This window comes from Miniopterus natalensis, chromosome 1 (genome assembly GCF_054644295.1).
Source record: "Miniopterus natalensis isolate mMinNat1 chromosome 1, mMinNat1.hap1, whole genome shotgun sequence".
In the NCBI taxonomy this organism is placed as follows: Eukaryota; Metazoa; Chordata; class Mammalia; order Chiroptera; family Miniopteridae; genus Miniopterus; species Miniopterus natalensis.
This window is the reverse complement of record NC_142081.1, coordinates 8,000,962-8,028,665: the sequence shown is the minus strand read 5'-3', so window position 1 is coordinate 8,028,665 and position 27,704 is coordinate 8,000,962. Positions and strand designations below refer to the sequence as shown.

The 27,704-nt window shown below is 53.0% G+C and overlaps 1 protein-coding gene across 1 annotated transcript; it reads left to right on the top strand.

Moving 5' to 3' along the window:
- Nucleotides 1–27,440, top strand: CCDC197 (coiled-coil domain containing 197). Its single transcript, XM_016212470.2, is given in 12 exon segments — nt 1–167; nt 1,481–1,563; nt 17,238–17,296; nt 17,298–17,407; nt 18,662–18,744; nt 20,302–20,480; nt 21,934–22,044; nt 22,887–23,000; nt 23,234–23,353; nt 26,426–26,470; nt 26,472–26,610; nt 27,370–27,440. Coding segments are annotated over 12 exon segments (1,281 nt in total).
- The last annotated feature ends 264 nt before the right edge of the window (nt 27,441–27,704 follow it).

The following is a 27,704-nucleotide window of genomic DNA, read 5'->3' as shown; positions in this document are numbered from 1 at the left end:
ATGACCAATGATGGCAAGCCAAACTATAAGATGTTAAGAAGCTCAGATTTCCTGTTTGGAGACTGCACGGAGGAAGCTGTGGTCCTGCTTCAGCTCCTCCTGGGTGCACCAGCTACGGACTTCGCTGCAGAGAGCATCTCGGAGAGGAGCAGCGCCTTGGCCCTCGCGTGACGTCATCATGTGTGATCCTTGGCATGGAGGCCATATATGGGTATGTTTCTGGAACTACCCAGGAGGGAGTGAGAGGGGAGAGAGAGAAGCAGAGGGTAAGAGACAGAGAGACGGGAAAGGAGAACGGAGAGAAGAACTGGGAGATAAAGAGAGGAGAGCAAGGGAGAAAGGGCCCGAGGCGGGGAAGAGGCGAGAGGGCGAAGGAGGAAAAGTGGGGAGAGGCAGGGGAGGGGGAGAGGAGAGGGGAGAGGGGATGACTCCAGAGGGGAAAGGGAGGGAAATCAGAAAAAAACCCAGACCCAGGAGGAGAGAGATTGGGACCATTTAAGAGATGAAAAATAAAGTAAGAGAAGCAGGAAAGGGGACAGGGAAAGGACAGCACGGGCTGGAAGAAAGAAGAGAGGGAGGGGGAGAGGGAGGGGGAGAGGGAAGGGAACAGGAGGCGGGAGAAGCAGAAGGAAGGAGGGGAGACAGGGAGGGTGGGAGAGAGAGAAAGAGGGGGACAGAAAACTATTCAGAGGAAGGGGAAAGGGAGGGAAAGCAGGAAGGAAGATGAACTGGAGAGAAGGGAGCGGGCGGCAGGGATGAAAGGACTCGGTGTAAATGGCCTTTGCGGGAAGCTCGGGCCGCGTGGCAGGTGGCAGAGCCTGACATTGGAGGCACCGGCGATCCAGCTGCTGGATGCTGTGAAATGGGGCTGGAGCTACAAAGGACAGGGGACAAACCAGCAAACAAACAAGCATGCGGGCAAGCCCTGGGCAGAGGCACAGCGCAGAAGGGAGCCCTTCCTCTAGGGCTGGGGAAGGCTACCCGCTGGGTCTGCAAGAGAGCAAAGGGCACCTGGGATCAGGGTCAGGTGTCAAAGGCGCACACACGGCCCCATGCATGGAGCATCCAGGAGCAGGCAGAAGCGGGCCAGGTGCTTACATGCCCACATATGCACCCAGATCTCAGGCCCCTGAATCGTGGGCTGGAAATGTACACTTGGTCCGTCCCACTCCCTGGGAAATAATTTCAATTTCAAAGGCCCCTTCCCCTCGGAGGATATTGGATTTATGACAGGATGCTGCATTTATGATTTCTTATCAACTCAAATGATTTCTTATCAACTCAAACTCAGGAGAATTCGGCATGCCTTTAGACTCACATGGAATATTCCACCTGAAAATAAATCTTGGTGAATACAGGGTTCCCTGGCGTCTGGCCAAGGTTCTGGAGCTCTGACCTGGTGCTGAGGCCAGGAGGACAGGATCTGTCTCAGGCCGTCTCTCAGCTACTCTGGCACCTGCTAAACTGTGTATCTCCCCAGCTGGGACAGTCCCCTGAGCTACTGTGGCTGGGCTGCCCCTCAAGGTTGGCTCAAGCTGAGCTCCTCCCAGACCACCTGCCATGGTGAGTGTACGAGAGAAGGGCAGAGAGGGGGGCTATTCGATTCTCTTTACCGCTTGGGGATTTTCCTGGGCAGTGAGTTCTAGTGGGCTCCATGGACTGCATCCCTAGGGTCCTGCTGCTTCCGTGGGCTCCCCGCTGGAGGCAGGGCGCAGTCCCTCTGCTCTCTATCACAGACCCCTCCCAGGTCTGGCTTTCTCAGGAGGCGCTCTGCCTGGCTTCTCCTCTCCAGGCCAAACAAACCTCTTAAAGTCGACAGAGCTGGGGAAACTCACTCTCCACATCTTGTTGACTTATGCCTGGCCTCAGCCTTCGCAAATCAAGAGCCCAAATTGTGGGTAAAGAGTCACAGGGAACGGAAAGTACCCTGGGGGTGGACAGCAGAAGAGGGGGCTGGCCTGGCACACTTTGACTAATAAGTGACAACACTGTCCTGCTGCACTCGCACAGCCTTCCCAGCAAGTACTTTCAGCACCCCGTTTCACAGATGAGGAAACTGAGGCTCAGAGAGGTTGCGGAGTGTGCCCATAGTCCCACAATGTATAAGTGATGATTTAAATCTGAAGCAGATCTGCCTGACACAAGGTCAATGCTTTATCCACAGCTCTATCCCCCATGTAACCAGGGATCCAAATGTTGGGACAGAACAAGGGGCCCCACAAGGCCACGAATACAAATTGGTGACTACGTGCTTTTCTCCTGGCCCCTAACTCAGCCCCATTGGAAGGCTTGGTGCTGCATGGGTACAGGGCCACAGAGCCCGAGACAAAGACATGCTGGCCCATTGGTTGACATCGCAGGTTACTCACCTCCACAATGAACGGTTCTCAGCCCTGACTGCATATTAGAGCACCTGCCTCCACCCCAGGGATTCTGGTTTCATTCATCGGAGCCACGGCCTGGACAGCACAGACTTCTAAAAACTTTTTATTAACGTATAGTATAGCCCCACCCACAGAAAAGTGCACAAATCCTAAGAGTACAGCTCGATCAGTTTTCACAAACCGAACACATCTAGTGTCTGTATCTAAGAGAAAATATTGCCACCACCCCAGTGCCCCTTTTGCTCCTGCCCCATCTCTACCCCGCTGCCCACCACCTCCTGCCAAGGGGGCTGCTCTTCTGACCTCTAGCAGCACAGGTTGTTCCAAACTTCATATGAACGGAATCGTACCTGTGTCTTCTTTCATTCCACAGTATATTGTGACACTCATCTGTATTGTTTCAAATAGTTATGGGCCAGTCCTTCTCATTGCTGTGTAGGATTCCATGTCATGAACATGCCACAATTGATTTATTCTACTGTTGGTGGACATTTGGGTAGTTCCCAGTTTGGGACATTTATGGACACTCAGGTACACATCTTCTGGTGAGTATGTATCCATTTCTGTTGGGTAGACACCTAAGATGGGTGTTGCTGGGTCAAAGGACAGGCCTATGTTTGGCTTTAAACTGCCAGGTAGTTTTCCAAAGTTGCTGTAAATGTACCCGTCAGCCACATGTAAGAGCCTCGGGTATTCCATGTCCTTAACACCACTTAGTGTTTCCCATCTTTTCTCTTATTGTCCATTCTAGTGGGCATTAGTGGTATCTTGGTACAGTTTTAATTTGCATGTCCCTAATGACAAATTATGTCGAGCATCTGAGAAGCCCTGGCCTCAATGATCTCTGGAGCCTTCTCAGGGTCCCCAACTTTGCACAGGCCCCAGAGGTGGTCCTGTGAACCAGGCCTCCGGGGAGGGTTTCTATGGGAACAGGAAGGGATAAATGAGAGAGAGATGCAGAGGCAGAAACCAAACAACTGGTCGACCTGCAAGGGAGCAAGAAGAACGATGTGACCCCCCACAGAAAAGCCCCCAGGACTCACACGTGGCCCCAGAAGGGCTCTGCTTGCCCAGTCCTAACTAGAAACCTCCTCACTCTCCACCCCCTTACCTGTTACATATTTATTTGTCATGAGTTTATTGCCTATCTCTCCCATCCGTTCACTGCTGCCTGTCAGCACCTACAACAAGGGCTGGCACATAGTAGGTGCTCATTAAATAACTGTTGAATGGATGTGCTCACACTCAAGCCACACAACTCCTGGGTCTGAATTGGGAAGGGCTGTGGTGCTGTCTGCCAGCCTCAACTTGGCTCTTGACCACACACACACACACACACACACACACACACACACCAGGCTTCCCTTCATGTTTAATTTCATCTGAATTCCTAAGAATAAAGGGGTGTGTGTGTGTGTGTGTGTGCTGGAGGGGCAGTTCACTGAGTCCCACACCTAGTAGGGCCCAGAAAGGGACCCTGATTCTGTACATTTTCCTTATGAAAGTGACACCTCTTCCATTAAAGGAGGTGGAGTGGGGTGGTGGGAGCTGGGATGTGGGTCAATGCCAAGTGCTGGGACCGCTCCGACCCAGCGCTGGAATATCACCCGCTAAAATAAGCACCCCTTCAGCCTTGGCGTCCTGGCCCCAGCCCTGGCTGCCTCTTGATATCAGTTTATTTTGGTCTCAAGAGATGAACAGGAACAGACCAGATACTGATCCTCACCCCGGGCAGCGTGCTTGAAGGGGAGGGACACACTGCTGTCGGTGGGGGTGGGGAGGGCAGACAAGGGCCCCATCCCTATGCCTTTCTTTCAAATGGGCCCTGTGCCCTTTGGGGTGTGGTCAACAGACAGTGTCTTTCTTCTGGTACATTCAGAGCCCACCCCGCTCACCCTCCCAGCTCAGGGGGCCAAGGCAAACTCCAGGGAAAGAAGACAGTGTTTCCGTTTACAGAGAGCAGAGTGAGGGCGGAACCTTCACCCCTCTGGTGGGAGGAGCGCAGGTCAGTCTCATGCCCTGTGACACCCTAGAGTGGGGTGAGGTGACACCACCAGCAGGGCCCCTGGGGACTGGCGGAGGGCTGCCTGATCCTGGCCCTTCTCCCCAACACCCCACAGGCATGTAAAGGGAGGAACAGAAGATCTTATCAGGGTTTTCATCAACATTAGCAGATCCAAGGTGCAAATTCCATCGTGAGACATTAGGCCCTTTGCAGCTGGCCAGCCAGGGCCTTCCTGGGCCATGACTGACCCCTAAGGCAACAGTGGCCAGGACGAAGCAGCAGGACAGAAGGGCATGACCGAGCTCAGCCAACATCACAGTCTCGTGCTCTAAATGCTGCTCCCCCTCCTGGGAATCTCCAACCACCCCCCACGGGCAGCGCTGAGTTATCCCACCGCAGGCGCAGAGTGCGATCCTCGCTGCTCCCCTCCAGGGCCACAGCCCCTGGCTAAGGAGCCATCTACAGCAGAAGCCCGTGGCCCCAGCCCTATCTGTCTGTGGGCTCTGACTGTGAGCTCTGACTTTCTCCAAGGAGTGTCTTGCCCCTGGAGGTGTCCTGGGCCTGGTGGGGACATGCTGGAGGCATGTTTGGCCAACCCTGTGCAGACAACATCTTCCTTGCTTGGAGATGCCACCCACGTGCCATCACAGTTAGCACCACCTCATCCTGCTCCCAGCACCAGCACTGCTCTCAGATAATCCCAGCTCATCCCCTGCCTGCTGCAGACCCTGGCCACAGCTCTGACCTTCCTGAGTCTCAGTTTCATCTTCTGAGATGAAGGAGTGACGACTCCTCTCCCCCAAGACTGTTAGGGAAATTAAATGAGGTCCCAGAGCTCAAACAGTCCACCCAGGGCCCAGTCCACCCGGGAAACGCACATCCATGGGCCTACTTCCTCCCTACCTGCCACCTGCAGGGGCCATGGAGTGGAGGAGGCATCTCTTGTGGGTCAGGTGGGGTGTCCAGTGGCCTTGAGCTGATCCGACCTGGAGGCTGCTGACCCTGTGGCCTGGCTAGGTTACTTGGCCCCTCTGTGGCTTGATCTTACCATGCCTGAGTCACCCCTAGGAACTCAGGAACAAAATTAAACCTCCACATGCCAGAGTTAGCTGCTGGGAGCAGGTTTTTCATGAACATAGACATGTTGAAAGCAAAGCAGGGGAAAGTCCTCTCCCACACAAGATGGGCCTGTAGCAGGCCCACACTCTTCCCGGGGATTAGCCACTGGCCACAGGGACACTGCACATCCTGCTGGGAGCAGCAGATCCTGGCTGGCCACTCGCCCCAGACAGAGCAGGGGCCAGGTTGCATGCGGCTCCCTCCATAAGGGCAGTGGAGAGAATAAGGCAGAGGCCCCGGGACTGCAGGCCCTGGCCCAGCCACACTGGAGACAGAGCTCACAGAGAGCGAAGTCGCTGCTCCAGATACTCAGCTGTCACCCATTTGGCACCTGTGTGGCAGCTGCCAGCTGAAGGGCGTCTGGCTTCTCTCAGGCTTCAGCTTTCAGCTCTGCCTCGCTTCTCAGAGAATCCAAAGCAGTCGGTGGTGTGACATTGCAGACGTGTCAGCCAGGACTGACACTCCTGGCAAGGCCCCAGGCCTGTTCTGGCAGAGAGGGCCAGGGTTCTAAGGCTCATGAGGCAGCGCTGGGCACACAGGGGGTAGATCAGGGATCCTGACATCTGGGGATGGGAAGGGATGGACAGATGCCCCGGTTTACCAGCCCCCCCTGGGACCCAGGCACGTGCACAGCCATCCTGTGAGGGAGGCGTCCCCATCCTGTGGAGGAACCGAGGCCCTTCCACAGCTCCTGCCCAAGCTTACAGTGTGATCCTAGTGGTTGGTCATCACTTCGTGCTGTGCACTCTAAATCTCAAGGTGTTGGGGCGTTTGGCAGGAACCCCACCACAGCAGAGGGATCGGGCCCAGAAGACAGGCTGGACTTCCACAATTAAGATGCCTGCTATTCCTGGAGACTCCCACAAAGGCTTTGGGAGTGGGGAGGTTGGGTTTGCAGTAGACCACAAGCCATGGTGAACAGCTCCAGACTACAGGCACAGACAATCTGAGTGTCAATGTCATTGTGCCCCCTTGTTCCCATTCCAAGAGCTCAAGTTGGGGTCACTCCCAGCACAGACTTGCTGGTAAGGTGACTGCCCCAGATGTCCCTGTAGAGCCCAGTGGCTAAGAGCCTAGACTGGAGTCATCTGCCAGCTACATCACTTGATAGCTGTATGACCTTGAGCAAGTTACTTAACCTCTCTGAGCCTTGGCTTCCTAATCTACAATATGGGGGAAATGACAGTGCCCATGTCTCATAGGAAGGCTGCAATGATTAATATACATTATATACATCTATATTAGAATGAAGACTTACAAATGGTAGAGCTGTTACCTTAAACATCCTGGTGGAGATGGAGGTGATGGTGGCTAGTTGGAAACAATGGTTCTTAACTGAGAACAATTTCCCTCCTAGAAGACAATTCTTGGAGACATTTTTTGGTGCTACAACTGAGGGCGGGGTGGTGCTACTGGCATCTGGTGGGCAGAGGCCAAGGATGCTTCTAAACATCCTATGATGCACAGCCCCCCCGCAACATAGAATTAACGGTCTAAATGCCCACGGTGCCATGGCGGAGAAAGCCCGGCAGGAGGGCCTGTGGGGAGGAGATCTGCACTGAGCGGAGGAGGGGTAGGGCAGGCTCTCCTTCCATCCTTGAGGGTGGCTGTGGATTTTGGGAATAGCTGCTGTCAGGAGAGCCAGGTGTTTGGATTTCAAGTGCCTTGTGACTGTTACAGGAATGGCTCATTCAATGGGGCTTGTAAACCAGCCCTGAAGGTCACCGGCAGAAGGAAAAGTAGCCATGGTTTGAGCAAAGCAGAGGGAACAGCCTCGGTGGTCACCATGAAGGGGGAAGTTTCTCCATTAAGCAGGAAAGTTGGGGCCCTGGTGGGTCTCAGCCCTTCTAGGGCCAGGCCCCCTGCTGGAAGCTGGTGCATTCAGGCGGGCACACACACACACACACACACACACACACACACACACACAGGCGCATGTGCACCCACTATGCTTGGATCACATGCACCGTGCACACACATGCCTTACGTTCTTTAAGTCAGGAAAAGAGGTGAATGTAATCCACAAATGAACAAGTCTTATAAAAATATTAATTGTTGAAGTCTCTTGTTTTCTAACGAGGTCTCTGTTTCTTTTTTGGTGCTCATGTGGGGTGAGAGGCACCTGACACATTACAAAGAACTTAGGGCTAGTCACCAGGGTGCTGGCCTTGGCCCTTCTGAAAAGTTCTATGCAAATCTTTTTCCTGCCTGGAGCCCTGAGAGAAGAAGGAAGGGGCTGCACTGTGGAGCTGTAAAGAATATAGGCCCCTCCGAACGCGGAGTGCCTCCGAAACCAGACTGAGCATACAATGCTGTACCACATATCTTTCTTCTCAGAGATTAAAAACTAATTGTAAATAGATGGAATTCAAACCAAACCTACCTAAATACTTTCAAAGCCAGAAATAAAAAATGGGACAACAATGATTTTGGAAGAGTCTCTGAATCCTGGTGTTCAACCTCCCACCACAGGTCATGGGCTGTAGGGCAGGACTCAGTTACCGTATGTGTTTGCTGCCGATCTTTGTGCTCATGGACTCTCTCCACATGCACACACGTGGTCTTGTACACGCCATGAGGCGGCTGTTGGGGACTCCTGGCCCGAGATTACCCAGGGTGAGGAAGGTGGGGGCATGTGCTCTCTCACATCCTCCGGACGGGTGGATGTGGCATCTTCGTTTCACGGCTAAGGAGACAGGCGGAGGCCTGTAAGATCTATTTCCAAGTTTGATCTGTTCGATTTTAAATTTTCTTTCCCTCTCCCTATCCTTTCCTTTCCTTCCATATTTCCCAAACTTTCTGGTGCCATCGAAGCTGACCAGCACCAGCTCCAAACTGCACTGTCATAGCTCCTGGCCTGGCCTGGCAGAGCGTGTGACCTGGACACACCAGGGCCTGCCAACAGCCAGGGCTGTACTCTTGGGGTGGGTGCCCTGCAGCAACAGGCATTGCCAGCCCCTGGGCTCCTGGGATGAGAGCTGACTTTTCTTGTTGTTGCTGGGCCTATTTTATGGCCCTGCTTGGCTGGCCCGCTGGCCCTCCTGGGCCTATAATTAGCAGCAATGCCTGGCCCGGGGATCAGGTATCTGTTGGTCGGCATGTCCCAGAGAGGGACTATTGGAGCCTGAAGATAATCTCAGGGCTGAAGTGGCCAGTGGCCTGGTTTCTGACCCAGGAAGTCTCTTGCCTGTTGGGCAGGCAAGGTATCTGTGTCCCCCTGGGCATCCTATGTTTTTCTTTCTAAATCTGGTAATCCCTTTGTAGGGCCCTGGAATGGTGTGCTAATGTGTCCCTCAGATCATGGGACACTTCCAGCCACCCCTGACTAGAGGATTCTGTGGGTTTGAGGCCGCTACAACGTGTCACACGGAGATGGAGCTAGGGGCTGCTTCTTTCTCATGTTGGGGCAGTGGGGGGCTTTCCTGGGGACAGGAACATAGCCCAAAGATGAGATGAGATTGACTGAGACATCTCCCCAGATGCCTGGCATCAGCCCCTAAAATGCCCCCAGGGTTGTGGGCAGAGGCATCCCAGGTCCCTGCTCTCATAAAGAGGCCTGGCTATGGACAGGGATGTGGCAGAATTCTCAGCATCAACTCTGAGGTCAGAGCAGAGCCCTGAGGGGGTTGACAGCTGACAACGACATTTGGAGAGAGAGGGCTTAGAAGGACCTGGAGCCTGCTGAGAACTGCAAACTGGGTTTGGAGTCAGATTGAACTCCCTTTCTGTCACCTCCTAGCCGTTTGACTCTGGGCCTCACTTTCCTCACCCATGAAACAGGGACAGTCATTCCTCTAGGGTGGCCTGCAGTGAGATTAACTAATGACCTGCTCATGGACTCAGACACTAAGTAACAGGGTCGCGACTGGGCTGGGTTCTGCCCACCTCAGAGGCCCAGCCTCTCGCCCTCTGAATTAGTAAAGATTTGCTGCTGTAACAAATCTCAAAACAACAGTGGCTCAAACACTGGTTTATTTCTCTCTCTTGAAAATCTACACACAGGCTGTAGTCTTTATTGGCCAATGGCTCTCCCCACAACGAGGATTCAGGGACCCAGGCTCCTTCCATGGGGGGTTCTGTCATCTTAAAATTATGTGACTTCCAAGGTCACTGTGTTCATCTACATCGTGGTGGGAGAGGAAGCAGCGTGGATGGGACACATGGAGAATTTCTATGGGCCAGGCTTGGAAGCGGTAGATGTTATGCTCATGCCATCCTGGCCAGCACTTTGTCACCTGGCCACTTCTAACTTCAGGCCAGCAGGGGAATGTCGCCCAGCTCTGTTCTCAGGAAGAAGTCCCTCTTGCCGGGAAACGACAGCACTCTGGAGGGTCCTAGAGGAGGCCCCAGGAGCAGGGGCCTCCTGGAAGCCCCAAAGTAATAAGGCCATGATTCTCGGTTTGAGTTCTTGGCCCAGGAGCAGACCCCGAGACAAGGCCCAGAGCGCACACTGTGGATTTGGGGAGCGATCCTGCCATAGGTGGCAGAGGGGAAGGGAAGTGAGACGGAAGAGGGAAGTCAGCTAACAAGGCGCGTTCTCAGGAGCTGCCACCGCGGGCAGCTGGGGCCTAACCCTGCAGGGACGTCGGTGGTTGAGGGCTGCTCTTGGGATGGTGTTATTCTCTGACCCCTGTGGCCTCTCCTGTGGCCAAGGGGGCCCGGGCGAGACAAGCAGGTGCCGGCAGGTGGAAGCCTGGGGTGTGCACCGAGTGGTCAGGGTGGGGGACCTGAGATCAAGGCCCGGCTCTTATCTGGAGCCTCGGGGGAAGGAGCCGCTTCCAGGCTGGTTCAGGTTGTTGGCGGAGGTCAGCTTCTTGCAGCCGCAGGAAGGTGGTCCCCGATTCCTTGCTATTGGCTGGAGACCATTCTTGGAGGCCTCTGGGGTCTTTGCCTCACGAGCCCTGCATCCCAGCCTCCCTCACCTGGATCCCTCTCACACACGAATCTCTCGGACTTGTTCTGCTACCAGCCAGAGAAGATGCTCTGACTCCAGGTGTCATGGGAGTAGGTCAGACCCACTCGAGAGGTCACCCTGTCTCACAGTCCACTGACATGGAACCTTCATTACATCTGCAGAATCCCTTTGGCCATGAGAGGTGACATAATCCCAGGTGTGGATGCTGCCCACAGTCGCAGGCCCAGCAGGGGCCTTGGGGCTGGGTTAGGAATTGGTTCCCCCACTCCCTCTTTCTGCTCGCAGGACACCATGCCCTCCTGGCTCTCTGCTTTTCTCATTGCTGCTTCTGCTGGTCTCCTCAGCTGCATGCGCCCACCACCGCCAGCATTTTTAAGAACATCAGGACTCCCTAAAAAAAAGATAATAAAGAGAGGACTGGGTCTAGGCCACCCAGGGAGCTGGCAGAAGTCATCCTGGCTGGGAACTCAGCCCCTGCTCGGGCGGCTCATGTCCCAAGGGTTGAGGGCCTCACCCATCAAGCTCAGTGGATGGAGTGACCACCCAGGGTCAGGTAATTTCGCCTGCCCCCCGCCCCCAAGACTTTAGAAAGTGCTGAGTCACCCTCTTACAGCTGGGGGTGAAGGTGGAGTGGGCGATCCAGACAGAACTGGCCCTTCTTCCAGCTTGGCTAGAGTGTTCAAGACAGGGCGTGGCCTTAAATAGCAACAACTGGGGACCCAAAAATGGCTCAAAGGTTGGATCTGGGAGTGGATCTCACCAGGCAGAATAATAGGATTAACAGCAGCTTCTTTTTTTTTTTTGAGCACTTACTATGTGCCAGGTGCTAAGTGTATGTGTAAATATCAGCTCATTTAATCCCACAACTACCTACAAGGTAGGTATTGTTAACCCCATTTCACAGAGAGGAAATGAGGCTCAGTGAGGAACTCGCCCAAGGCCAGGCAGTTCATGACTGGGGAGGAGATGCTGAGGGAGGTCATATCTGCCTCTAGTATCCCTGCTACGCTGAAATACGACTCTTATCAATCTAACATTAATGAGTAGTTACAATAGCAAGAGACTCTGTGGAGAAGCAGTTGAACTAGGCCTAAAGGAGGGATACCACAAGGAGACATATTTGGACTGGACATAAGGAAGGGCAGATGTTCTAGCCGTGACCCAGTGGTGAACATGGCTATCTTGGGAGGGAATGAGCTCCCTGTCGCTGAATATATGCAAGTTCTCATTTTCTGAGGCCCTAATAATACCAGACACTGTACTGAGCACCTTATCTATGTCCTCTTTAGGTCCTCACAGCTCGATCACATGGGCACTATTGTCCCAGCTTACAGATGAGGAAACTGAGGCTCAGAGAGATTGACTCTTTGATGGTTATGCAGATGGTTAGTGGGGGAGCAATGACTCAAACCCAAAGCTGTGTATCTCCAAAGCTCTGCTTGCACCCATACATCTGTTGAGCGCTTGCTGTGCGTCCAGCAGAGACCATTTAGTCCCAGTTGTCACCCTCATGGTGATCACATTCCAGTAGGAATGAGATAATCTGGAGTAATGAGTGCTAATACAGAACTCAACAAGGACGGGTGAAACCAAGAGTAAGCTGGAGCCAGGGAGATTTGGGATGGTCAGGGGAGGCCACTCTGAGGTGGTAGCATCTGAGCTGAGACCTGAAGAATGAGAGAGCTTAGAGAACATTATGAAGAGCTGGGAGAACAGTGCTCTGGGCAGAGGCCCTAGGGTAGGGCAGGGGAATACCAGCGTGGGAGGAATGGCCAAGGTGGGGGTCAGATCATTCAGGGCCTGGTCAGCCAGGGTTTGACCTTCATTTGTAATTATTGGAGGATTTCAAACAGCTTTGTGCTACAAACAACTCATACCAGCCCCTGAAAACCATCTCTTAAATCTTCAGGCCTTTTGCAAGTAGGCTGTTAACTATTAGTAGCTTGAAATCAACCACGGTGGGAGCATTTACACCATGGAAAGTGGCAAGCACCACAAATCATGGCTTTGTCCTCTGGGCAGCAACATGGTTAATGATTTACCTGCATAACACTGGTTTTAGGCAGGGAAATGGGGAGACTGGGTTTGTTCTTTAAGGAGAACTCTCTCTGGCTACTGGGTGGAGAATGGCATGCAGGGGACAGAGAAGCTGGGTGACCAGCAGGGAAGGGTGCTGCACTGGTCCACGCTGCAGAGATAGGGGTTTGGACCAGGGCGAGCCAGTGGATGGATTTGAGCGATTTTGGAAGCAGAACCAGTGAGTTTTGCTGAGACCTTCTCTGGTGCAGAACAGTGATGAGGGTGTAAAAGCCAGGCTGGGGGTCTCATAGGAGCAGCAGCCACAGCAGAGCTTCCTGGGCCCTGGGACTTGCCTCCTCCAGTACCCAGGCTGGGAGGGAGGGGAAGGGATAGGTCTCTGAGAGTCTATCTCGAGGGAGGGCTGAGGGGATCTAAGCAGTGTCAGGTCTTAGCAAATTTCCAGCAAATTCCCCTCATCCTTGACTCTAAGATAAGGCTGCAAAGTTTTTTCCCACCTTTCTAGACTTTCTTCTGCACACACATGCACTGGCACACACACACACACACACATACACAGACACACGAACACATACGTTAATTTTAAAAAACAAGATGCTAAATGTTCCATGTGGATTATCTCATTTAATCCTAGGTGCTTTTATCTCCACTTTGTATTTTAGGAAACTGAGGCCCAGAGAGGATCTGTACTTTCCCTAAGGTCACACAGCTGGCAGTCTTGCTTAGCTCCACAGATTCACTCTGCACCTTCAGCATCATTTACTGCTGGGGAAGGCTCGCCATGTCCTCAGTGGGGGCACTTGGGGCTGCAGGGCAGCCGGGGTTGGAATTCTGGGCCCGAGGCCCGATCTGGCCCATCCTTCTGCTGTGCCGTGAGACTCAAGCTCTGGGGTCAAATTCCAGCCCCAGGAGTCCTTGTTAAAGCTTTAAAAGGGGCCGTGGAGATTCTATTGCCATTTAATTGTGGCTCTGCCCTTGAAGCGGGATCCCAGCTCCCAGGGTTCCCAGCTGTCTGCAATAGGCAGCCTCGCCTTGGGTCTCTCTCGCAAAGCCCAGGGGACGGAGGCCGGCTGGGAGGTCCGAGACCTGGGCCCCTCACCAGCTGTGTAACCTTGGCAGTTCCCACCTCTCTCAGCCTTGGTCTCCTCTCTTTTAAAGCTCCTTTCAGCCCCAATGTAAGCCCCTGATTCTTCCCCTAATCGGGGAGGGTGGGATCTGCAGTTTGCTGGGGAAGCGTGTGGCGGGGGAGAGGAGGAACCAGAGCAGTGAAGAGGGCTCTGAGGCCTGTAGCAGGCTAGGGAGGGAGTGGGGTGGAGGTAAAGAACAGATTCTGGAGTCTGCAGACCTGGGTTCAGATCCCAGCACAGAGCAGGTGCAGGTGCAGGGAGCTGTGCTCAGGACAGCCGTGTTTGGTTTTATGTTCTGCTGTTGCCGACATGAAAGTCTTAATTTTCTGAATGGGAGTCGAGCATTTTTATGTTGCACTGGGCCAGCCCTGGAACCGATTATTAGCCACGTGTCCTTGGCAAGTTACTTCGCCTCCTGGATCCTCAGTTTTCTCATCTGCAAAATGGAGCAGTGCTGCCACCACCTTGAAGATTGTTTTGAGAAGTAAGTGAGAGACTTTAGGCAAAGGGCCAGGCAGGGTAAATCCATGATAGGTGTCAATCACTGGCAATGAGGACAGTCGTTCCTTATGGTCTGACGGGGAAAATCTCGCAGGAGCAGCAGCCACAGTCTCTCTCCAGCCTTGTCCCTATGCTCTCTGGACACTGGATAGGACACTTCAGGCCAAAGATAAAACCCTCACTGGGAAGCAATCATTCCACCATCCCTACACCTCTCCCTCTGCCCGTGGCTGTACTGGGTCAAGTGGTTTAGGGCCCCGAGCTGCTGGAAGTCTCCCCACGAAATGCCTCCCGCAGTCACGCCCTGTAGGACCCTCACTGGGCCTGTATCCAAGTCCCAGCAACCCAACCTCCCAGACGGTTCTGTAGTCCCGGTTTCCTGGGTTAACATCTCAGCTCAGCAATTTCCCAGCAGTGAGACCTTGGGCAAGTTACTAAACCTCTGGGGGCCTCAGTTTCCCACCTGTGAAGTGACGGCTCTACCTCGTGGGTGTGTCGTATTAAGTTAACCCCTGGGAAAGTGCTTGGAACTGTGTCAACAAAGGTTAGCGACTACCAGGGCGGGCCTCGCTGCCTCTTGTCCACTCTGAGCAAGAACACCTCCAAAATGTCAGCCTGACCACCACGCCCTCAGCAGAAACCCATCAGCTGCTGTTGCCTTCAGGATAAAGCCCGAAGTCCCTGGCCTGGCTTATCTGGGCCTCCCTGTGGAGAGCTCAGCATCCATTTCTCCTTCTCCGAGTAGGGATTTGTCCTGGGAAACCTGCGGCCCCCAGTGTGGTGTGACAGCCTCCTATGATATGACTGACAGTCAAACCAAGGGGCGGGCACGTGACCCAGGCTCAGCCAACTAGGCGACGTCTCTAAGAAACCTGAGGATGGAGAGGCCGATGGAAAGTGGTTGGGGAGGGTTCATTTGGGGGGTAGCCCCTGAATTCCTGCTGCCTGAATCTCTAGGGGTGTCCTGGGCCCCTGTCCTCGCCTAGCCTGGGTCTTTAGCTTTCCTTCTGATTCTGTGCCCTCCCTCACAGCCTTCCATGGATGCCCTCTTTGCCCAGCGTAGCCTGGTGGGTTTCTGTTGCAGGCAACCAGAGAGCCTGGCCCATATACTATGGCTCCTGCTGACAGCTTCTCCACTCTCACCCCAAACCACTCCCACTCTTTCATCTTCTGTTTTTAAGGATCTGCCTACATACAGTTCTTACAGGCCACGCAGGCCACTTTGTGCCTCTGAACCTTTGTCCCTGCCATGCCTTCTACCAGGAATGCCCTTCCTACCTTACTTCTTTATTCATTCTTATTCCCAAGAACCACTTCAGACACTGTCAACTCCAATGCTTCTCCCCACCCCAGGCTGGCTCTGACCTTCTGGGCAGCCCTAGACCCTGGGCTCTCTCCTCGGCACCAGCATTCCCTGCCTCGTCTGGACCCAAGGCCGGAACCAGGCCCATTTGCCTTCATTTCTCAGTTTGTGCTCAACACACGTTCGATGGGCTCCAGAACCATGGAGGGTCAGACAGGGACAGCTCCCCTGGGACTTGCTCAGTGCCTCCTGGGCTGGCAGGGACTGAATCCACTGCATACTGATGAGGGGTCATGGAGGGAGCTGCTGAGGAGTAGAAGGAGAAGCTGTCCCATCCAGAATCCCAACGAGCCCAACCCCTCTCGCCTTGCCCTTGCCCCAGCCCCTGCCCCAGCCCAGTCCCAGCCTTTGATCCGTAAGGCAGAACCAGGTCCCAGGCCTAGGTCCTGAAGGCTTCTTTAGCTGGCCCACTCCCTGTTCCTGGGCCAGGCATGGTCTTGAGCCGTGGGCAGGGCTGAGCTTTCATGGGTTGCTGAGTACCCCATCTGGGTAAGTGCCCCAGCTGCCACCGCCTGAAATCAGGCAGAAGTCAGTAAAAGGGAACATCCCAGGCCAGGCCAGGGGAATGTGGGCAGCCCACAAAGTGGGGGCATCAAGAATGACTCCACTGTACCTACAGGTGGCCAAGCTTGAGAGAAAGACAGAAATAGCCCAAGTCTTCCCTAAGGTCACCGATGCTCCTCTCCCCGTTCTCCTTGGGAACTGAACCAGGGAGATGGGCGTGAGGAGAGCCACAGAGCCATGGAGAATCTGGACCCCCACCCACAGGTGGATCCTGCAATAGATAAGTCACAAGGACAGGGCCAGCATTGTGATGTCACGGCCCAGGTGTGGCTTTGTGCTCCTGGAGCGCGAGTGAGTCAGCTAGGCCCTTCCTCCTCCCTGCGCTCGTGTGCGTCTGCCTGACGCTCGGGGCTGGAAAAGCTGAGCATGCAGCCCCCCACCTTCTCTCCCCGCTCCTCCCCGTGCTGGGGCTGCCCAGGAGGTGGTCAATGAGTGACACCCTCAGGGACACTGTCTTCTCTTGGTCATAACTGGGAATCAGACTTAGGCGAGCCGCGCAGAAACTCTTGGCAAGGCTGGGTCAAAACTACATGGTAACCAGACCACCTTCCAAGCTTGACCATGAGCTTACTCAGTGTCTGTCTCGGACCCCACTCTGGCTCGATAAGCTCTGTGTATGCTCAGAGTCTGTGACGTTGGTTAAATGCATAAATGGGTGGAGGGATGGGTGGGTACAGATAGACGACAAAGATGCTTTCTCCCTATGTGGGCAGCTTCTGAACCAGGCCCCAGCGCTGTCCCTAGGACTCTGTGATGTGACTGTCAGTCACACCAAGGGGTGGGCACATGACCCAGGCTCAGCCAACGGGGTGTCCTCTCTAAGGACCTTGATTCTTGAGGATGGAGAGGCAGATGGAAAGCCGTAGAAACCAGCCCCTGTTGGAAGTCCCAGGCATCTTCCAAGATTCGATAAGGGCTTCCCAGCTCTCAGGACTCAGTGGCGATGGGGTGGTCCCAGTTATGGGGTGGCAGAGCCATAACGCTGCTATGGAATGGCACATCTGGCTCCTCCAGAGCTAAGGTGCAGCTCAAAGACCTCAGGCTTTGGATTTAATGAATCCCGAGTCCAAATCCAGTCCTGTTGTAGGTCCCTGAGCTGGTCACCGGACCCCTCTGAACCTGTTTCCTTTTCTATGAAGTGAGAGTGGACCCTGACCTCCAAGGACTGTCGGGAGTGTCAGAAAACCAAAGCTGCTGCCCCGATTGTTGCTGTCACCATCAGTCTTCTTTCTGCCCAGTCCCCATGGTCCTTGTCCTCCAAAGAGGCCTGGAATGGTGAGGGGCAATGCCAGTGGCCATGGACACACATCAGGGGTCCGGTCTGAGCAGTACTGGCGACAAAGACAGATACCGGCAGGTGCTGTTACAGGAACTCTGCCAGCTCCAGGCCAAGTACGAGCTGTTCCCTGCTGGGCCCCCTGCCTCATTCCCTGTACCACCTGCAGGGGGCTGAGTGGCTGGGACTGAGCTAAAATGCCAGGCCAGGAAATGGGCAAGAAGGAGAGTGGCACCTGGAAGTAAATTGGGAGGGTTGATGAGGGGGGTGGGGGTTGGTTCCGGTCCCTTGACCTCAGACCCTGGGCCAGTCCCAGCCCTCCGTAGGCAGGGTCTCCCATCACGAAGGCAGGGCTGTGGGTGGTCACCCCTGTGCACCTGTCAGCCCAGCCCCCTAAAGTCAACCTGTAACGTTGTCACCTGGCTCTGAGTGGAGACCCTGGGTCCTCGCCCCCCAGGCGGCCCTTCAATTTCTGGCTGCCCACAGATGCCCGAATTAGATGTAAATGGATGTGCCTGAGCAATGTTTAAGGAAAAAAGGCCCAACCCTTCCATAAGATTCGATAAGGGCTTCCTTCCTCAATAAGGTTTAGCACTGTGGCTCATAGGGCCCCATGTAGTATTCATAAGAAAAGACAATTTTTTCCTGCACTTTTCAGGACTGTGTGGATGAGAAAATGAGGCCCAAGAGGCAGAGTAGCTTTCCCTGGGTCACTCTGCAGTCACTCAGAGATACGCACCCAGTCAGCTCAGCCTGCTGTCCGGGGCAGGCCTACTCTGCCCTCTGCCCTTGACTGCTGACCTTGACTAGGCCCAGAGTGGCACCTATTGGAGACTCATCTTACTTAGGGATCTCCTGAGAGTCATACACGGCTGGGCAACAGCATGTGGCCGTCTCCCTTCTAAGGGCTGCGGGGACCCCTGACCTCAGACTGAGGTGCTAGGTTCCCCAGGCGTAGTCCCGGCCAGGTGTGAGGGAGGGTATCTCATTACCCCACCACAGATGGGCACAGAGAACTGCAACACCTTCCAGGTCACCAGCTAATAGGGGCTTAAGCCACCCAGCACCTGCTCGGCCTCCAGGCGAGGGACTGTAGACCCCTGCGCCAGAATAAGCCAGTTTCACTCTCCCTGGGGCCCCTACCTCACAGCCTGACCACAGGCACCTCTTTGTGGCCCAGTTTGCTCAGCAGTAAAATGGGCTGGCCAGACTGAAGTGAGTGGCCCACTGATGGGGTAGTGGCACAACTCTGAGCAGGACAACTCTGAGCAGGACATCACAGAGGGTGGTCTTGCAAGGGGTCACGATCTGAGAGCCTCCCAACCACATTCTCACGTCTGGCTCACACCATCCCTGCAATGTCTCCACAGGCAGAGGAAGCTGAAGAGGGAGGTTGAGAGGCACAAGCTTTTTGAAGACTATTTGATTAAAGTTCTTGAGAAAATCCCCAAGGGTATGTATGTAGCTTCCTCAGAAAGCCTGTCCTGTCTGTGGCCACTTCCTAGACTCAGGAGTGGAGCATGGTGTGTGGCCTCACTGGGCCTCGAGCTCATCTCAGAATGGGGATCCACAAAGGCCGATGGCACTGTGTTTGGGGAGGGCACAGATACTGAGCCAGCCTGCCTGGGGAACCCCAGGCCTGCCAGCACCAACCATGTGGCATATGGCAGGTTCTCAAGGTCTTGGTTTCTGTATCTTACAATGGGAACAGCAATAGTTATGTGGATTAGATGAACTCATCTTTTATAAGCATGGGGCCTGGCATTTATCTAGCACCCTGTAAATGTGAGCTACTATTACTAGTATTTTGTTTGGCTTTGATTTGTGTTTTTCTATTTTCAACTAAAATTACACAGACATCTGAATGGGTTTTTGTATTTTGTTTGATTCTATCATGGTTTATACCAAAGTCCACTGTTACAAGTGCTGAAAACTTGTTAGGAAAGGGAAGAGGGGAGACAAACATGTATTTTTATTGTCATCATATTATCACCTCAACATCATCAATAATAAAAATAACTATTACCATTTATTAAATATTTACTCTATACTAAGTTTTTTAGTAAATCTTTTTTACCCTGCCTTATGAGCTTCAGAGAACTGTGTTATCCATGCTCAGAGAAGTTAAGGAACGTGTTCAAAATCACCTAGCCAGGAAGTGGTGGGTCCGGGTCTCAGACTCTGGTCTGACTTTACAGCCACCGCACTAAGTGCTGTGGAGCTCTGGGAGCCCCAAGAACTCAGCCCTGGAAATCCTCAGAGAAGGCTTCACAGAGGAGGTGGCCTCTCATGGGGCTCAAATGAGCCCTGCAAAGGGGAATGGCATTGCAGGCAGAGAATATAGCACAAACATAGGCTGGAGTTAGGGCCCTGCATGGTGGGTTTGGGGATAGTGAGTTCCAGTGTGTTGGAGCACCAGAACCTGGCAGGGGTGCTGGGAGATGTGACTGGAAGGTTGAGCAGCACCAAAGAGCCTTAAGCACCAAGCCAAGGAAGGGTGTAGAGCTCCAGGTCAAGCATGGGGCTTAAAGCAAACCCAGCACTAGTGCTGCTTCTGGTAGCTTCATGGTCTGGGGCCTTCCTAATTCAGCAACTTAACCCTGTTCAGCCCATCCAGAATGAGTGACTATCAGAGCTGGGGACCCTGTCACTCAGGATGGCAACAATTCCTGTCCTCTTCTTTCAGGCTCCCACAATCAGCAGTTTCTCCTCGGGGGCAGTCTCCTGCCTCCCCAGGCAGCCTGGATCCAAAATCTGAGACCCCATTAGGCAGCCTTTCAATGTTGATGCTTCATTCGAAGGGGTGGGAGGTAGGTGATGGGGCCTGACAGCTGCTGTCTGACAGTGAGCCCTGCATGCACTGTCTGGCACCCCTCAGTTTTGGGGCTCCAGCTGGAGTTCTGGGGCAACAGCACAAGCTCGGTCTACCTTATTAGCATCACTCACTGCAGGGGGCAAGCGAGGGCCAGCTCTCCTGCCCACCTGTCCCACTATAGCACTGTCTCCGTAGGCTCCAATGAAAGGGAGGAGCCAGAGGAGGCCGTGGTGGAGGCCATGGTGGAGCACTATGGGAAGCTCTTCACAGTCGGCCAGGACATCCAGAAGCGTCTTGAGGCCTTCTCCAAGATGAACCAGGTCGTCCACCAGAGCCTGGAGTCTCTAGAAGAGATCCATAGAGCTCTTATCCCGGTAACAGCTGCCTGCAGCCTGGGCCATTCCCCTCGGCCCAGAGAACTGGAGTCATAGGGGCCCCTCCCCTCTGCACCCCTGGGGAAGGCCTGGAGCAGAGATGGGCTGCTGAGAGGCTCTGGGTGGGGCTGTCACTCCAAAGACTTTCTCTGAATCCGTTTCCCTCCCCTTCTGCTGGCTGACTTGGGGTTTCTCCTGAGGCTCAGGTTATGTTTACAAAGTGATCTTCGTGGTAGAAAAGCCATGAGTTCTGGATTCAGACAAACCAGGGTTCAAATTCCAGCTCAACCTCTGACTAGATGCATGACCCTGGGCAAGTCTGTACCCTCTCTGAGCCTCAGTTTCTTCATCTGTCAAATGGGGGCAATGCAACTCAGCCTCTAGGTTGTTGAGGGACACTGAACTCACACTGTTTCAAAGTAAGTGCCCCCAAGAAGTTCTCTCTCTCTCTTTCCTTTTTGGTTAATCTTGTAATAAACAGAACTTTCACCAGGAAGGATGGGCATTCCAGGCAGAAGAAACTGCCCCGTCAAAGGCATGGCATGAAAAATGTGCAATCAGTAGCTGGAGCCTGGGGACGGGAGAGGAAGGGACACCAGAGGGAGAGGAAGGCTGATGGGCTGGCTGATTCTTGCAAAGGACCATTGCGTGACGTTTGCCGCCAGTCTCTGCCCCCTAGTGACAGCGCTGAAAACCTACACCGTTTTGTACCTGTTTTCCTTTGGAGAACAGGGACCCTTTATGGGTGGGGGCACCGTGATAGGCATTTTACATGCTTAATCTCATTTAAATCTCCCCCAGCACCTCCAGGTAAGTGCTTCTATTCCAAGGGCTGAGCCGAGGGCAGGTGAGTGTGTTAGTGCAGGGTCAGCTCCCTTCCTTATTTAAAATTTTAACATTTTGTTCATCATGGACTTTTTTTGCATTAACTTCGACTTCTTAAAAACATTGCATTAAAATAATACTTATCTTAATTGCTAAGTTTTTTTATTCCTTCTTAAATTTAACACCTTAGTCCCAGCCATGCTCTTCTTTCCATTTTCGAGGTGAGGAAACTAGGTTCAGAGAAGTGAGGACACCGTGTGTGTCCTGTGTCTTCCAAACACAACCCATGGGGCCTGGAGGTGGGATTGTGCTCAGCACAGTGCTGTGGCCGCAGGCCTGCACCCAGAAGGCCGCTCACGGCCTTGCTCCCCTGTGTCTTTGCAGTAGCCCCTTGAGGCCAGGAGGGCACAGACTGTGGCTCTGGTTATGATGAGGAAAACGGGGCTCTGGGGGCCCAGCCAGCCTGGACATGCCCTCTGCTGCATCTCCTGGTGCTCCGAATGGCCCGGAACACCCAGAATTGTCCCCGCCTCCCATCCCATCATCACTCAGACTGTCCTGGGAAGGGAGCTTCTCGGGACCTGGGCGGGCTTGCTGCACCGAAGTGACCCAGCCCCTCTCACCACAGAACCTCAAGATCCGGCTGTGTCAGCTGCAGAAGAGGTGTCACAGCTGGCAGAAGCAGCAGTGGCAGTCGAAATATGATGTCACCTACCGGAAAGACACGGGCAGCTATAATGTGAGTCCAATCTGCTGGCCCGGGGGCTGGAGCAGGGGCTGGGGGCTGCTGTCTCCTCACCCCTCAACACACACACACACACACACACCACTTACCTACTTGCTCTCCGTGGTGACTGTTAGCTCTCAAAGGGCTTCTCTAAGATGGGAAAACTGAGGCCACTGGTAGTTAAGGACCCAGCTCCACTGAGAACCAGAGCTGAGATGCCCTGGCCCAGTCCCAGGGCCTGGCATATGCTGGGCGCTTACTCGGTCCTTCTATCATGCTTGTGATTAATAACAAAATAATGACATTTAAGTGAGCTGTTGTTGCGCACCAGCTTCAGTAATTCTTCTTTTTGGTCATTACCAGGGAGTGTTTAGCACAAGGCCTACTCCAGAAAGGCACGCCTAACTATTGCTAGGTTCTTACCCACACCTCTTTCACAGATGAGAAAAGCAATGCTCAGGAGAGTAAGCCATGGTCGAAGTTCATGACCAGGGGCTAGGATTTCTGCGCTTAAGCTCTCAAGCTGCTTCTTATTGGCCTTGGGAATATGAACTAATTACCCCCCTGACCAACCCTTTCACCCAGTCCTCACCTACCAGACAGGGAACTGTGTCCTTCCAGCCCCAGGGGCTGCTGGGGGGCACAGGAAGCAAGACCTGGGGCGCAGGCTGCTCCGGGCACACTCCCCCTTGGCAGGGTGCGGTCAGTGAATGTAGGACCTTCTCAGGCCTCTTGGGATCCTAATTTGAAAGATATGAAAGTTGGGGTCTGTAGGCTGCTGACCTCCGACCAAGGAGCTTGGAGAGGGAGTAGATTGGCCACAGTATATAGAGCCCCTTCTGGGTCTTTCTAAGGTGGGAAGCTCTGCTGCAGCTGATCACCACCCTGGAGGCCTAAAAAAGAGCATTCAGGCGCTGCACAGACTGAAGCACGCTGGGTGCCTCCAGGCCCCTTCCCAGGTGCCCCAAGTGTGGAGCACGGACATCTCAGGCAGGGGGACCCTCAGACCTGGGGGCGGAGGGGCTGATCAAAGCCCCTTTGGGAGTGGAGGGCAGACCGGGAGGGGAAGGTAGCTCCTGGCTCCAGGACGCTTCTCTGACCTGAGTGAGCTGGGGCCAGGGGGCCAGAGGATGCTGGGGGAGGGCCTGAGCCACTGCCTCCCCCACTCCTGCCCCTCCTCCTCTCCCTCCTCCTCTTGCAGAACCAGCTGCTCAACTACGTGCGAACAGCCATCGACAACATGGCTCGGCAGTGCTGCTCCTTTGACTGTGTTGTGCCCGTGAAGACCATGGGCCTCTTCTCCAAGCTCAGCCTGATTCAGGTGACGACTCCCTGCCTCCCAGCCTGGCCGCAACCTCAGCCTGTTCTGGGCCTCGGCTCATGGAGCATTTGCATTTAGGCCCCTGCTAGCCCCTTCTGGTGCAGTAGGTCTCAGGGTCTCTATTAGTCTCTCAGCAAACTTGGCATGAGCACCTATTAGGTGCAGGGTTGGAGGTGGGTGTCAGGGAACTCCTGCCCCGCCTGGTCTTATGTGTAGCGCCACCCTGACACATCATCTCACACACACACAGTGTACACACTCATACAGACATTCACATGTGCTCTTCTGAACACCTAACAGTACACATGAACATACACGGACACACCCGCAAACACGCACACCAAGATGCTGAGCTACCTGGCCAAGGACAAGTTTTTCAATTTAAATTTAAGACTCTCAGTCACCCTAGCCAGTTTGGCTCAGTGGTTAGAGCATCGGCCAGTTGACTGAAGGGTTCCAGGTGCGATTCCAGCCAAGGGCATGTACCTCGGTTGCAGGCTCGATCCCCAGCCCTGGTTGCGGTGCATGCAGGAGGCAACCAATGGATGTGTCTCTCTCACATTGATGTTTCTCTCTCTCTCTCCCGCTCTCTGAAAAGCAATGGAAAAAATGGAAAAAATATCCTCAAGTGAGGATTAAAAAAAAAAAGATGACTCTCAGCCAAGTCCTGGAACTTTCCCTTCTCAGTGCCCCCACTAGGACCAAACCCCCATCATTCACAATGCTGATGCTGGACAACAGAGAACATGTGATCAGACTGGCTTCCGCCGACCACAGAGCATATCTTTTTTATTTTTAATAATAGTTTTGTTGTAATATAATTCAGACACCATAGCATTTACCCTTTAAAGAGCACACTTCAGTGTTTTCAGTACAGAGTTGCACAACCATCACTGGTATCTAATTCCTGAACATTTCATCACTCCCCAAAATACATTTTGCCTCTGGCTTCTTTCCCTTCCCATGGTGTCATCAGGTTTCACCTGTATAGAAGCAGGAATCACTACTTCATTATTATTCATAATAATAGTGCATTGTTCGGATATACCACATTTTTGTTTATCTATTCACCAGCTGATGGACATATGGGTTGTTTCCATTTTTTTACTATTATGAATAACGATGCTGTGCACATTCATGAACAAGTTTTTATGTGGACATATCTTTTCAATTATTTGGGGTATATACTTAGGAGTGGAATTTGAGTCATGTGGTAACTCTATGTTTAACATTTTGAGAAACTGCCAGACTGTTTTCCAAAGTGGCTTCATAATTTTACAATCCTGTGATCACTGCATGAGGCTTCCAATTTCCCCATTTCCTTGTCAACACTTGGTATTGTCTGTCTTTTATAATTTAGCCATCCTAGTGGGTGGGAAGTGGTATCTCATTATGGTTTTTGATTTGCATCTTCCTGATGACTAATAATGTTGAGCATCTTTTCATAAAGTGTTGATTGGCTATTTGTATGTCTTTTTCGGAGAAATGTCTATCCAGATCCTTTGCCCCTTTTTAAATTGGATCATTTGTCTTTATTGTTGAGTTGTAAGGATTCTTGATCTATCTTGGATACAAGACCCTTATACAATATACGATTTGAAAATATTTTCTCTCATTCTATGGATTTTCTTTTCATGTCGATAGTATCTTTTGAAACACAAAAGTTGTTAATTTTTATGAAATCCAGTTTAGCTATTTTTTCTTTGGTTATTGTGCTTCAGGCATTATATCTAAAAAAAACTACTGCCAAACTAATCCAAGTCATGAAGTTATACCTAAGTTTTTTGTAAGAAGGTTATAGTTTTTGCTCTAATATTCAGGTTTATGATCCATCTTTGGTTAATTTTTGTATGTGCTATAAAACAGGGATCCAATGTCATTCTTTTGCATTAGGATATTTAGTTGTCATGATACCATTTGCTGAAAAAGGCTTGTTTCCCCATTGAATTGTCTCCTTGCCCTTGCCAAAAATCAATTGGCCTTAAATGTGAACTCTTATTTCTGGACTCTTTATTTTATGGATCCATTTGTCTGTGCTTACGCCAGTACCATGCTGTCTTGACTATTGTAGCTTTGTGATAAGTTTTAAAATCAGAAAGTGAGCTCTACAACCTTGCTCTTCCTTTCTGAGGTTGTTTGACTCTTCTAAGAGGCATGTCTTGCATCACAAGAGGATGTTGGGTGGCCGGGTTCCAGGCACCAAGGACCTGGCCTTTCCACCCTTCCCCGTCTGCCATCTTCGGTACAGGCTTCATCCTAGGCCATGACTTGCTTTCCTCACTTGAGGCAGGTTCAGTGGAGATATTCAAACAGGATCCTTAGCTTCTCTGGAGCACCAAGGGGCAAGTCCTCCTCCGCCCTGCTGTCCGGCAGCAGCAGTCCACAGTGAGCACGCCTCCGTCCTAGTCAAGAAGGACTTCTCCCAAGAATGTCACAGATAGAATCAGGGCCACTCTGTGGCACTGTTCATGTTGAAGGCTACATAATTGGCATCCCCTGGGGCTTAACTCCTTCAGGTTGCAATATGAATGATACAACTTTGAATAAGGGTACATTTGTCCAAATAGTCACCGTGTATTAATTTCATCTTCTTCCCATGAAAAAGGAAACAATTGCACAGTGATGTCAGGGGGTCCCAGAGGTCTCCTGTAATGATCACTCAACCTAGATTTCGAGTCGCCTGCAGGTGCTCAGCACTGGGCTAGGTAAAGAGTTGGCGGTGGGGGGAGATAAAGGGTCACCTGGTCCTCAAGAAACGAATGCCTGTCCGAGAGGGGGCTAGGACAGTCAGGGTGTGCTGCACAGAGGAAGCAGCGGTAAGAGGCAGGCGTCCACATTCAAGAAGCCACACGAGGATCTAGACTCTGAGTCACCCAGCTCTGCCCCCACTGGGCTGTGCGGCTTCAGGCAAGTCAACCTCTCTGAACCTAGGTTCGCTCATTCGCCGATTGTCGCTGATACTACATCTTTTTTAGGGCCCTTGTGGAAGCTAAAGGAGGTGCAGGCAGATTTTGATTGCGCTTTGATCCCTGGGAATTGGCGTTAAGGACAGAGATTTACTTTTCCCCCCAGGAATTTATGTTGGACAAAAGGGAGACTGTGAAGTTTATCTCACTGCTCATGGAACCCAGAGTGTGCTGGTCAGATGACAGCCACAGTGACCAGAGGTTCAGAAGATACCCAAGATCCTTCAGGACATATCCAAGGAGTCAAGACTTCATCCCAAGGGCCCCCTCCCCCCGCACCCAGACTTCAGAGTACTCCAGCCTGTGCTGAGCCAGCGGCGGCCACATGGGCCCTGCCAGCATCACGGCCATCTCCGTGCCTCCTCGGTCTCCTTTTCTCACCACCAGCGTCCGCGAGTGGGTGGGCGGGTCCTGGGGCCAGCTGGGGTGGGGGTGCCGTTCCCCATATCAGAGGATTGGCAGGATCAAGGTGAGGTCTGCCTGGGACCGTAGTGGGGAGAGAGGGGGTCCTGATTGGAGGCGGCAGCCCTGGCTCCTGGTTGCTGATCTCCGGCCTGGGCCTTCCCACCTGGCTGCTGCCTCCAGCTCACCTCCCAAAGGCCCCACAGTTACCCTGGGGGTTAGGAATTCAACATGTGAATCGGGGGGTGGAGGGGCATGAGCATTCAGTCCATTGCAGAGACCTGCTCACATTCATGCTCTCTCAGCTCTCTTTCTCTCCCCACCAACCACTTTCCGAGGAGATCTGAAGTATCCCACTAGCCTCCCTGGAGCGTGGGTACACTCTAGGCCACTGATTCTTCGTCCAGAACATTCATCAGGAAGGCTCGTTACAGCGCACTCTGTGGCCCCACCCCAGGGGCTTCTGACCCAGCAGGTCTGGCCTGGCGAGGCCTTAGAATTTGCATCTCTAACAAGATCCCAGGTGATGATGCTGATGATGACGCTGGTCCCAGGCCCACACTTTGAGAGCTGCTGCTTTAGAGTCATGGCCAGTCCTAAATGCCTAAGCTGGGGTCTGACCCACCTGGAGCACATCTCCCCCGCCAGGGCTCCAGTTCCCCATCTGCACGATGGGGCTGCACCTGGCATTCTGGGAGGGCTGCCCCCACTCCCTCTAACCTGCCTAACCCCCTGCAAGGTGCTGGACATGGATCCAGGGGTCCAGGGGTCCAGGGCATGGATCGCTGGCTTTGTAACTTTGCCTGCTAGGGCTCTGTGGAGAGCTGGTTGTCCTTCTATCCCCTGCCATCAGCCTGCTGTGCATTTGTAGGTCAAGTTCGGATGTTTTGTCACACTCCTTGGGAAGCAGATGATCAGACACCTGGCATCGATCTACAATCTGACAAGCTCCCAGGTGGGTCTGATGCAGATGGGTCTCCACA